We start from the raw sequence: 12,865 nt of genomic DNA on the forward strand, positions 1-12,865 counted from the left end.
TTACTGTCTCTCCTTATACCTAAGAAATATTAAATTTTCAAGCCATCTCACTGAGAAAATTATTAACAGCATTCTAATAAGATTACAGCACACAGATTACATCTCTGTGTGAGGATGGGAAGCACCACAGAAATCTACAAACCAGGTACCCTAAACCTTATATCTTTCCTTTTAATGTTTCCTAGCTTTTGTTACCAATTTCCCTTCCACTTTCTTAGGGGAAAGCAGGAGAGGTGAATTTAAGTTTCCATCAGAAGTTATCTCAGAGGGTGTAATTCTCTACTTTCGGCATTTCTCATGAAGGTCCATTTTCACAGAATCATGGAATCACAGAATGGTTTGGTTTGGAAGGGCCCTCAAAACCCACCCATCCCCACCCCGTGCCGTGGGCAGGGCTGCCCCCCACCAGCTCAGCTGCCCAAGGCCCCATCCAACCTGGCCTTGAGCATCCTCAGGGATGGGGGAATTTTTACCAGTACTGTGAAAATCTAGTACTGGAGAGGGATAGAGAGCCACAGATGCCTCAAGGAACCATATTTGTGAGCCAGAGCGTGCTCCTTCAGGGCTGGGGCAGAATGTGCCTGTGCTGCTCTGCACACTAGACCAGATTTTGTAGCCAAACCTGGGTTCCTCTCATAATAGATTTAGATAATAACATGCAGGTAATAACAAACTCCCCAAACTTCATCAGCTGCAGTGTTTTCAGGGACTACACACACACTCTTCATGACAGCATTCATCCCAACCAGAACTGAATCATTCAGTGCTTGCCTTAAGCCTCCCCGTAATGAGAAATGACATGAGGTGTCCTAAGAAGCCTGACATAGTGCAGCTGCCCAGGCAGGCTGTGGTCTCTGTTGTAGTAGTGGCAGATGACAGCTGACTTACGTGAACAGAGACAAAGAAAAGTCTGCCACAGAGCAGTTCCTGAAGGACTGGAGGGAGGAAGCAGCTGTCGGCTATTTCTTGGATTACAGGGATAAATGTATTTCTAGCTACAGCTTTAGGCTGTGTAACTCCAAAATCCTGAATACAATGTAAGAGATTCCTGAGCCAGGAGAGGGGTGAAACTAAAAGGCTCTTATAATTTAAAGCTTAAATCATCTCTGAAACAAGAAATTTATCTTCTGGCATTATCACAGAACTCCATAAGAGTCAAAACAAACAATAGCATCACTTTTTTTAGAGAGAAAACACATTAAACTGGAGGTTTATTGAGTTTTGCTTTATCTGGGGAGGAAGACAGTCTCCCTTTATTAAGCCCTTGAATAGTTGCCTAATACAAATTTCAGCCTCATTGAGCAGGCTACAAATCAACTATCCAGAGGGAACTGTATGAGAAAAAGAGGAAGAAGTAACCAGCTCCACAGAGATGAAAACTAAGCCTGGACAGAACAGCTTTCTCTGAACAAGGAGTTTTCTTACTCTGATATCCTGACTCATCCTGACACATAGGAAATGTAGCACAGAACAAAAGATGTCGCTTATTTTTCTCAGGAAGGCAGTCAATTCTATGAATAAAAAATAGCAATAAAAAACTGCTCAAAACTGGCAAGTTGTGCATGGAAACAGTGCATAGAAGAAAACAAGTGTGATCCAAAAAAGGACTCGCATTATATAATTTATGGAAGGATCCATGTGTGTTATTTCCAGCTCTCTGAATGAGAATCCTGTTTCTTTAACCTCAAGGGAAGAGCACAGGCCATCAGCACAAACAAGAAGGAAGAAGTAAGCTCACTGAGTCATAGGCACTGTGCAAATTTTGCCATACATCTGTGTGTTCCCATGCTGCTCTGAAGTCTTACCTCAGACTCTTGCAGTGGACAGAACGCCAAGTATTAGTAGATCCAATTAGATTTTTCCACCCCGGGTTTCTTTTTCAGTATAAGAAAGTACCCACGCAGGGCTACAGCTAGCACTTGTGAAGGAATCCAGCAGTGCCCCTGGGCCTAAAACTCAGTTACTAAAATTTCCAGGTCCTTAAAACAGGACCTACAGTCCACATAAATGAGCTCCTATCTCCTCTGGACTGCACTGGGAATTCCAGGGGTGGATGGAAATAAAGAAAGCAAGTGGTCACTTATAATACACACCACCTGCTCTCTCAGCAGGCGGAGGCATTAACTCTGCATGCTGGAGGAGGAAGGAGAGAAAAGCCTGCTGAGCACAGCTCTGAGTGCTCACCGCAGGCTGTCAGCATGGCCAAAATTCAGCTCCTTGGGTATCCAAACAGAAGGCTGCCAATTATGTGCCACGTTTATGATCAGAAAATATACGGAGAACTTTTATCTTCAGAAATGAAGGCAGGGAAAAGGACTCAAAGCTTCTGTTTACTGACAGAGCAGAAGAGATCAGATGTTGCCTAACACACTTGCCATTGTCACTTTGGTTTCCCACTGTCTTTTTGACCTCCAAAACAGGAACTGCTGTGTAGCATGCAATTGCCATTTTTCCACCTTCCTCACCACAGTTGGCCTGTGGTCAGCCCTTACTCAGGCTAGGGCAAACTATGGATAAAGGTGAAGAACAGGGCATTGACAGCTTCCTTCTCTCCTCCCATGAAACAGAATTCAAAGTAGGTGCACAGCTGGGACATACAGAACAGCCTGGCCACCAAATCCTATCTTTAAAGGGACATAACCTGCTGCCACAATGCATTACCCCTTCAGCGAATATCTGTGTTTCCTGCTTTCAGCATATGTAGGTGTCTGCATACCAGAAGCCTGTGCCCACGGAACGTGGGTTAAGTTGCAGTGGCCACTTTTTGGAAGTAAAGGCAATGGCAGTACTCTTGCAACCAGCTGCGACATCCAGCTCACTCATGCTTTCAGCCCAAGGAAAATGAAACAGGCTATTTATATGGTGTCTGTGAGACAGCAAGAGAAGAAAGTTTACCTGGTTGATCGTAGGATGCCCAAGCCAAGTTCTCTCCACATTTTCCATTAGCAGACTCAGAGCTGTGTTTGAGGACCCTTGAGGCCGCCAGTTCTTCTGCATACCTAGCAAAGGGATGCACACATTGTGTTACAGACTGCAGCTAAAGAGGATGGAGAGGTGAAGGAAGAGAAAGAGGGAATGCAAACAAGGAATGTTAGAATCATGGAATCGTTTGAGTTGGAAGAGACCTTTAAAGGTCATCTCGTCCAGCTCCTCCACAACGAGCAGGGACACCTATAGCTACATCAGGTTGCTCAGAGTCCCATCCAGCCTGTCTTTGAATGTCCTCAGGGATGGCGCATTCACCGCATCTTTGGGTAACCTGTGCCAGCGCCTCCCCACTCTCACTGTAAAAAACTTTTCTCTTATACCCAATCTAAATCTCCCCTCTTTTAGTTTTAAACCATTTCCCCTTGTTCTGTTAGAAGATGGCAGTTTAAGTGAAGTTATTCAGTTGCAAATCTCTGATGCCAGGGATGCTTTAAGCCTATGTATATCTAGGACTCAGGAGAAAGGAAAGTCCAGAGAGCATTTTGCATGTCTTTCATGAGCGCTTGTGCCATGGGTGAGAAAGGTCTAAAAGAAACAGAATGTAGATCTCCCTTCATCCTGTCTATCCAGCACCTGGAAATCCACCGCTGCAACTTTAATGGGGAAAGAGAAGCATTCGTAAGCATTGCTACAAATGTAAACTCTCAACATTTCCAAACCCCTTCACTGGAGTAACCTGCACAAGAAATAATGTAGTTTCAAAAATCAGCACACAGATAATTCATAAATTAGGTGTACATATGGGAAAGGGAGTAAAATCGAAGCCCTTCTCAAACAGGGGACGGCCAATGACTCACTGTAACACTAGATGGAGATTTCCAGCATATATTTGCAGTAGTCCTGGGGTTTCTTCAATGTTTTGCTAGTGTTTTACTATTAAAAAATAAAAAGTGTACTTAAACCAGTTTTAATTGATAAGTAGAGAACAGTTCCAAAAACTCTGCAGCATTAACTTGATTTCTATATGAAACAGAAAAATAGACTGAAGCTGGGATTCAGTCAAAGTGAGTGAAGAGAGAGAGAAATCACAGGGAGAATTTGAAACAAGTGTGTGTACCAGCACAGGGATAAGAAGCACTGTTTCTATAGAAGTTAACACATGAGAGTGTGGGAGGTACTTCGATTGTCTTATTACAATGGGATTAAAAATAACTTCAAGTGTAAAAGGATTATTCTCTTTAGCCAGCATTGGAAAGGCTTCAGTACAGAGACATTTAAATTCAAAAGACCATTTGTTATTTCCCACAGCATCAGAAATCATCAGGTAGATTTAGAAGTCAAGTAAGACACAACAATTGTTCCATAGTGTGCTACAAAACTTATCACCAATGAGGCAGACACCAAAGCACACGGGGATCTGAAAGGAGCTAGAGAAAATTACAGAGTGTGTATTCAGGGGCTATTAGACACCTATAACAACAACAACAACAAAAAAAGATACTACCTAATATTTAGGAAAACCACAATTTCCTAGATAATTTTGTAATTTCCAGGAGAAGATAACAGAGCAAGGATCACTATGTATGTCTCGTTCTGCTGCTACTTCCCAAAGCTTGACTTACTGGCATCTGTCAGACACAGGATTGCTTAGCTGAATGTTTTGGGCCAAGCTAGTACTTTAGTCATTAGGTCCTGCTTTCCTTTTGTCCTATCCCTCTAAGAAAAGAAATCAAACAAAAATAGCACATTGAGCTACCTCCAGTAGATTAGAAATAATGAAAGCTTGCCAATTGTGAATCTGCTAGATCCTGAACTTAAGGATCTCTTGACACTCCTTCATGTCCTCTATCCCCATGGTCCTGCACTGCTTCTCTTCAAGAATTTGCACATTCCAAGAAAGAGATAAGACTAGGACAAAGTTGCCAAGGATTTGAGACAAAGGGTGATTAATTCCCTCCTGCTCAGGCAGCTGAGATTTGTATCTGAAATCATCACCCTATGCTTCATTACAGTCAAATATAAACAGACAACTGCTGAGGGTGACTCACTCATCCTAAAACAGGGATCCAATAGTCAATTCAGTTAGCCTGTCTCCATTCTTGGGACTGAAAATAGTAGAAAGCACACCATTTTCAACAGAGACAGAGGAGAAGAGATAGATCAGACACATTTCAACAAAGACACCAGATACACTGAAAAGAAAAAGTGAAGCTCTTTGAAGCTCTTGAATTTTAGATTATGCATCATCTAACTTGACAAAAATAAGATTTCTCAAATTTCATGTCTGCTATTCGGAACAAAACATTTCTGGTTCTTGCTACTGAACAATTGCACCAGTTTCTAAACACAACTTTAATGCTTATAAATTAAGTTATCAAAGGCTTCCAACTGCTATTCACCACAGTGAAGAAAGTCAGCTGAGACCAGAGAGAACTGTGAGGAACTCCAGAAGGACCTAAATATACCCAGGAAGGGCAATAGAGCACTTAAAGATAAATTTGGAGCAATGTCTATTTGACAGAATAATCTCAACTATTCATACAAATTGATTTGTTCAACCCAACTGTAAAAGTTGGAAGAGAAAAGAAGGGACAAGTCAATGAAATCTCCTCCTCACTGTGAGGCATCAGATAAAGCAGAAAAACCTCAAACCTTTGAAGAACAGGAAGAAGACCAAGATTGCACAGGTATGCAGATGTGTCACTGGCATCACAGAAATACTGTATCTAGTTATTATGGTGTCTCAAAAAAGAGGAGGAAAGAAGGCAGACAAAATTAACATGGATTGCTGCCAGAGGGCACATCTACATGCCATGTACATGGTGTGTTGTATGGCACAACACCTTATAGAGATCTCTGTTCTAGGCTGAACTGAACCATCTTTATGGCAGAGTGCATGATGCTGAGAATAAACTGGGTTCTGGAAACACCACAGCCTCCCTGGTTCTGAGCCAGCTGGCATGGAAAACCCTGCATGGTTACGGTAGAAAGTGTAATAGGAGGTGAGATCTCATGTTTGCTGGGATCAAACTGACCACTATTCAGCTGTTATGGGAAAACATTTATTTTTGGAAGAGTTTAGTCAGCATTTTTTCCTTCAAGTATTTCCTTCATATTGCAAAGATCTATTCCTCAGCCTGAAAATAAATGGAACACTAAATGATCTCCAGAGGTCCCTTCCAACCTCAATCATCCTATGATTCTATGATTTTGTGAAAACCACTTTGAGAAAGTCTACTACAGAGAGAAAGAAAACAATCTGGTTGTCATATATATTCAGCAAAGAGGAAAAGCAATAGTGGTCTAAACTTACTGTAAGAAAGACTTAAATCAGGCAGTAGGAAGACCAGTCATCACTTCCTACCATGAAAAAGTTATTTTCTTCCCTGTTTCAACAGCAGCAGATGTTCTCATGCAGCTGACAATACATCATTTGATGGAGTTGGGAGCGAAGTATGCTTTAGGCAATTACCTTCTGTAAAGGAGATACACAAGCGTAGACAGATGCAGCCCACGTCTCAAAGAAAATGCAAGAAAGATTTACACTCTTGTGACCAGAGAAATGCACATATGATTAGGTGGTGCTATTTGATGGAGAAAGAAAGGAAGAAAAGAATTGGCTGAGGAGACAAAAAAAGTAGAGTGCATCACTTTCCATCCAGTAAGCCTTCACTGAATACCAGCATGTCAAAAAGAAAAGTATTTTTGCAGTGTGCACAGTCAAATCTAGCCAATAAAAGTGACAAAAATCTTATCAGAGCAAAAAAGAACTGAACTCACTGTTGGGCTCCTCTGTTTAACTTCTTGCAGAGTTTTAATGGGGGGACTCCGTGTTTCTTCCTGTAGTCATTGTGTGCTTTCAAGACCTCTTCAGCAAATTGTTTGGAAGCTGAAATCACATCAAAAAAAATCAGAAAAGTCTGTCAAATACAGACATCAGTGAAGACAGAAAAACATACCCTGAAAACTAAGATGCTGGAGAAGATGAGACTGAAAAACAGGAGTATGCCACTCTCACTACTTACAAGTAGGATTATATGAACCATTGATGCTTTCTGTCCAGGAACTCTAAGAGGCAATTCCAGTGGGATGGTACAGTCTTACTAAAGATTGAAGAGAAAAGTGAACTTCATTCCCTTTCTCAATAAGGAGGTGATTTAAGGTTAGTTTGACTGACTCTCATTTCGAGATTTCTATATACCACATGACCACTGCAAAGAAATTGAAATAAGTGAGAATTAGGTCCTCTTCAATATTCTCTCTTCTTTGCCTTGATAAAGCTTCAAAAGGGGAAGGAAAAAAAAACAAAGCAAAACAAAAAAAAAACAACCCAACTCGTCCCTGCAGTTGGCTACCTAATGGAATTTCCTGCTTCTAGAGAAATCTGGAATCTGAAATTGGGTATTGGGACAGTTAGAGAAGCATGGATGGTGTCTTTAAAACAGAAAGACAGTTTTCACTTTCTCTGTACTGCAGAAGCTTCTGGACAGGCCAAGGCATACTTTAGTATTTACTCCATTACAGTGACACAGATTTACATTTATTAATGCAATTTGTGACATAATTTATGACATATATCAGCATTATAATTCTATATTCTATTCTATAACTCTGAATATTCTAATTAGAAAGACTCCCACTATTTTCCATTTAAGATTCTTTCAAAGCCCAAGTAGATCTCATGACTAGAAAGTTTTTCCTGTTGTTAATCTTAGATTTCTCAAGTTGCTCTCATTTCTTGATTTTAACAACTATAATCACTCATCTCCTCCTTTATTAGCACATACACTCTTCTGCTGTTTGTAATGATGCATTCTCCCACAGTATAGCTGTCAGTTTGCATATATTGTTCTTGCAACTTTTTTCTAAGGTAATTACCCAACCCACACTTGTGCTTTTAGCTGTTGTCAGAGTTTTCTCTGGTTCTAACAACAGCCTTAAGATAATACGGTGACCTAAAATAATCTCAGTGTCCAAATGCACATAAAAAGTCATTATCGTTTCACTCAGTACTTCATAACTTTGAATAGAATACGGAGTTGAGTTAGTTCAGTTCTCACTTCCACCAACACCACTGTGTTTTTGTGGACATGTACCTAATGTATTCCCCAACAACATCCTTTCAGGCTATATTTATTTATTTATTTTGTATAAAACTGTTGTCATAAGACAGTTGAGAATTCACCAACAGAAATCCTGCTGAAACAGTATCTGCTCATCACATTCCCGCTGGTAGGTTTTCCTTCAACTTTGTGCCACATGTTGCATACTATCAAAGAAACCAGGCATTTCTACTTCAGTGTTTAAGCACCCACTCACTCTTTGCTAACAAAACAGTTTCATCCTTCTTATTATCATTAATTGATTCCATTGAGCCAGGATCTTAAAACTCTCATCTACTGCGAGGCCTGTAGGTCATGGCCTATTTCTAAGGCGCTTATCACAGGTTACTGAGGAAGGCAAGCCTATAGCCAGCTGACTTAACTTTGTTGATATGGGGGTCCAAGATTCCAGCAGAGACATTTTAAGATAGTTTGCTAATCAAAAAAGTTGAAATGCACAGCTTTAGAAGTTGTGTCACATACTCCAGGCTGCATTTTTCTGCATAGGAGTTTGTGACTGTTATCACCTAGACTTCATTTCTCATCAGCTTAGCATTAAAGAGTACATATACAATCTCATCTGCAAATGTGAAAGTTTTAATTTAAATAATTTGTTCTTACTTACGATAACAAATTAAATTTCTAGGAAACAAAAGCTTGAACTGGACTGAAATGCAGGCTTTGTCAATCCATCCACTAACAGACATGTAGCACAATCCAGCTCTGTACTAACAACTTGAATTATAAAGATCAACAAAACATGGACATGGCTTCTTCTAGCCATGGAGACACCTCTCTACTGTGCTTAGAGATCCCTCCCATCCTTCTCCTTTCCTTTCCCAAGGTGTCTGCTACAGAACCACTTCTCTACAGTGACTCAAACTCATGTGCTAAACACCACCCTCTCTCCACTCGTTCTCCTCTGCACTCAGAAGCGTGGAGAGGGACGCCCAACTGCCAAAGACATTACAGATTTGTTTTAGAATACCTATTAAGTTTTTCCATTTTAATCAACGTTCCATAGTCCAAGAAGCCAGATATTAAAAGTGAGAGTTACCCGGAGTTCTCAGGCTCCCACTCAAATGAGAACAGCTTCCCGAAAAGCTTTGGAGACGTACGTTTTTTCCCCTTAAAATAGACTGCTTAAGCTTCTAGAAAAAAATGTTTCCTACTGCAAGGAAGTTGGTTTTGGACACGTATCACTACACATTACATGAAACAATTAATACTATTATCTACAGTTGCCTGTTTCTCATTATTCAAATATTTACCTCTGTTGTGGATTCTTCTGGAACACTGTCTTAAGATATGACAGCAAGCAACAATGAATTTACAGCCCATGATGTGGTACAGAGCACACCTTTCTTCAGACTTTTCCAGTTTTGTTTAGCTCGTGTGAGCATGGAAAAGTAAGCAAAAAATCTGACTTTTCCTGTCAGATTTTCTCTTACTCTCTTATTCCCTTACACTGGCCATCACAACCGAAGTGAGTTACCCAACACGTTCTCTATAATACCAGCTGCTCTGTGTCACCTTTGCAGTTACCAGCTGAACGTTGCAAGATGATGCAACAAGAACTGGACCTCACATAGAATCCGACACAGAAAAATACCATTATGACTGCCCAAATTCATCTTAAACCATGACACAGACCTCACCTTTCCACTCTGCGTGTGCATTACCCAAAATAAATAAGAGATGTACTCACGTAACAGCTAGAATCACATTTCTGAAGACAGATGCTAAGTATGTTTCAAAGAACCCACCAACTTGGGAAGAAATGAGTGCCGAAAACTGATACCAACAACTCTGGTAATGTGACTCATTTTTACCCAGGATACTGCACATTATTTCTACACTCTTTTCTGCCCAGAACAGAGGGAGGAACATTCACTCTCCAGGCAGAAAGAAGCCAAATATTAGAATGCACAAAGCAGACACAAATGCAAACTGTATAGAAAACACATATTAAGGTAACTGTTTGAAGATCAAGTGCAGCTCTACTTTTAATACTAAAATCTTTACAGTCTCCTTTGACTGTGCAAAACTCTTCTATTCTGGCAGTAGTAAAGGAGTATGGAAAGATGATGTAGCAAATACAGTTCTTAATATGCCCAACAACTTCATGAGAAAATTCATTGGAAGCTTTAGGAACTGCAAAGAAAATATGTCAAAAAGTCCTTTATTACCTTCCCAGATAACTAAGGATACTCATATTTTGACAAGCTTCTCAAGTTTATTAACAGATTGGAAACAAACAAAATTCTTAAGTAAAAGCAACTTCAGCTAATGACCACGTTCTCACTAAGACCAAAGATGCTTGGCATATATATATTATCAGGAACTTTTATTTTCACTTGAAACTAGCTACAGCTGAATATTTCACACTGTGAGAATACAGTTTCTTCAGTGGAGAAATGCTGGATATTTAGCTTGCAGAGAAAGCTTAAATGAAGGTAGGTACACTTCTGTTACATTTTGACTCTGCGTTTTGGTTTGAGGACATAAACACTCCATATACATGATCTTGTTCTGGGTGGCCTCTGCAAGGCCACAAAGATTACTTTTTTTTTTCTTATTCCATGTACTTAACTGCTCCTTTCTGCTCCTCATCTGGGATAAAAATTTCTTCAAAGACTGGCCCTTAATGTGATTTCTAGACACGTCATTTGGGAGCAGGATTAGGCATTCCAGTTCATGTATCACTTCCAAACACAAAACCTGATCTCCTTCAGAGCCAAACCCCCTGTGCTCAGCATAGCTGTTGCTAGACTACTTCATTTCCAATCTGAATTTTCTTACTTAGCAGAAAGTATTGCTAAAAAGTATTAAAGGAATTGGGGAATAGAGTTAGATACAAGCTTGAGTGGGAGAAATTTCCTGGAACTGTCTTGTTTTTAAGCAGAAATAGAATAATTTTCCCTTCAGTTCAGGAGATCTCTCTTCAGGAAGAAGATTCTCTGATGTTCTTCAGTTATGCCTAACTTTTCCTTCACTTACTACTACTAGGATGAGTTGCAGGACAACACTAAGATGCTTAAGTTAATTGAATCAGATGGACACACTCCCTACTCATTTTATTACCCAAGTTTCCTCTACAGGAAACTTCCAGCTTAATAACCTTGCATTACCTGTTTCGTGTAATAGCACACTATTCCCCTCCCATTTTCAATTTGAAGCATACTGCCTGAGAATATAGAACTACTGGTGTAATAATGTTTCAATGATATTACTCATGACACTGTTTGATTGCAAATTCTATTCTTGCCATAACAGACAGTGTTGATTACTTCCTCACTTAAGGCCTTTTATAAACTGTTAGGCAATTGACTCCCCTGATTAAAAAGGAACACCTGCTAACCTGGAAACTGCACAGCTCAGAAAAGCAGCAGAGCCTTCTGATGTATAAGCTTGGAAGAAAAAAAGAAAGAAAGAGAAGCTAATCAGAAGTTACTGACAAAGTTCTCGCTTTCATTTTTGGAGGAAAAAGGGTGTGTGAGAGAAAGAAGAGCTTTGCTTGGAGCCCTTCTCCCCTCCAAACAGTGAGAGCAAACCTTTCAACAGATAGTTGCTATCATGGAGTGGTCATCACGCAGAAGACTGGAAATGACTGCTCATCAAATCTAGAGAAGTCAGTGTTGACTTTGCATATAAGAGATGATCAAAAAGTGTTATTTTTATCACTATTCTGCTAAGGAGGACAACCCAGTACAGTAATGATGACGCACATATGCACACTCTTGATAGACAGTGAGGAAGCTGATAACCTTTTTAAAAAGGAAACCCCCTCATTAGTAAGGCCTTACATTCTTAGACATAATTGGACATAATTCCTAGGGTACATATGATTTGAAAAGCAAAGTCCCAGGTGACCTAGTGACCACACTACACAGGAGGAGAAAGTGAAGCAACATTTTCCTTTTCTTCTCTTCTTCCCTCCCTGATGCTGTATTTACCGAGGTCCTTCACCAGAAGGTGTGGAATCATGGAACAGGCTCTTCAGGGCAGTGGGCACGGCCTCAAGCCACCAGAGTTCAAGCAGCATTTAGACATTGCTCTCCGACACAGAATTTGAATTTTGGATGGTTCTGCGTGGAGCCAGGGATTGGATTCCATGATCTTCGTGGGTCTCTTCCAACTCCAGATGTCCTGGGTTTCTCCAATTCTATGATATGCAGGGACAGTCTTTACAATCAAAATTAGAAGAATGACTTGCAAATCCTGCTGCTACTCTGGAGGCATTGCAAACCTTCAGAAAGACAGCTAATGTCATCATTTCCTGCAGCTATTTAACAAGCATACTTACAGCTGAGAGCAGGCAAAGTCCACATGATTTCTATTCAAAGCCTGGATTCCCCCTGCTAACTTCAGCTCAGTCAACACAGAAAAATATTAATGTTTGCAGTGGTCTTTAATAGGCCCATACTGTCTTCCTCCAAAACACCCAAGACTTTGCTGTCTCTTACAGGCTCAAACCTACAGTACACAAGCCAGTTCTAGAGTAGAATTATTAGCCACAGTTTGGCCTTGCTTCCTCCTCCTCAGCAAGGCCACACACTCTGACTCAGAGACAGTTTCTGTTCAGACCGTCAAAGACTGGGCAGAACATGCTCATATTTGCCTGTAAGAACATAATGTAGATAAACTTCAGCTAATCTTTTGGAGAACAGAGTGGCCTTTACCAAAACAGCTATCTGAAATATTCTTCTGGCCTGTGGAGATATGTAACGAACAACTCTGTACTTACAGCCAAGTGACTTACTTTTCTCATACTTTCCATTCCTGCACAAAGAGCAGCAACGAAGACAAATTCAAATCCAAACAAGATAGAAACT

At 40.4% G+C, this 12,865-nt stretch overlaps 1 protein-coding gene across 5 annotated transcripts in view; it reads right to left on the reverse strand.

The window, feature by feature from the left end:
* The window catches only part of GLIPR2 (GLI pathogenesis related 2), a 32,825-nt gene that overhangs the window by 7,726 nt on the left and 12,234 nt on the right, over positions 1-12,865 (reverse strand). For 3 of the 5 annotated variants that reach the window (XM_085220645.1, XM_010708675.4, XM_085220647.1), the window contains exons 2-3: positions 6,709-6,817; positions 2,896-2,999 (exon numbers count right to left, since the gene is read on the reverse strand). In XM_085220645.1, the coding sequence (XP_085076771.1) occupies positions 2,896-2,999; positions 6,709-6,817 (213 nt within the window). Of the gene's footprint in view, positions 1-2,895; positions 3,000-6,708; positions 6,818-9,301; positions 9,646-11,986; positions 12,141-12,865 lie in introns of those variants that run through there. The other 2 variants (XM_085220646.1, XM_019613913.3) reach the window with 2 other exon arrangements.

Source organism: Meleagris gallopavo, chromosome 3 (genome assembly GCF_905368555.1).
Source record: "Meleagris gallopavo chromosome 3, MGAL_WU_HG_1.1, whole genome shotgun sequence".
Lineage (NCBI taxonomy): Eukaryota > Metazoa > Chordata > Aves > Galliformes > Phasianidae > Meleagris > Meleagris gallopavo.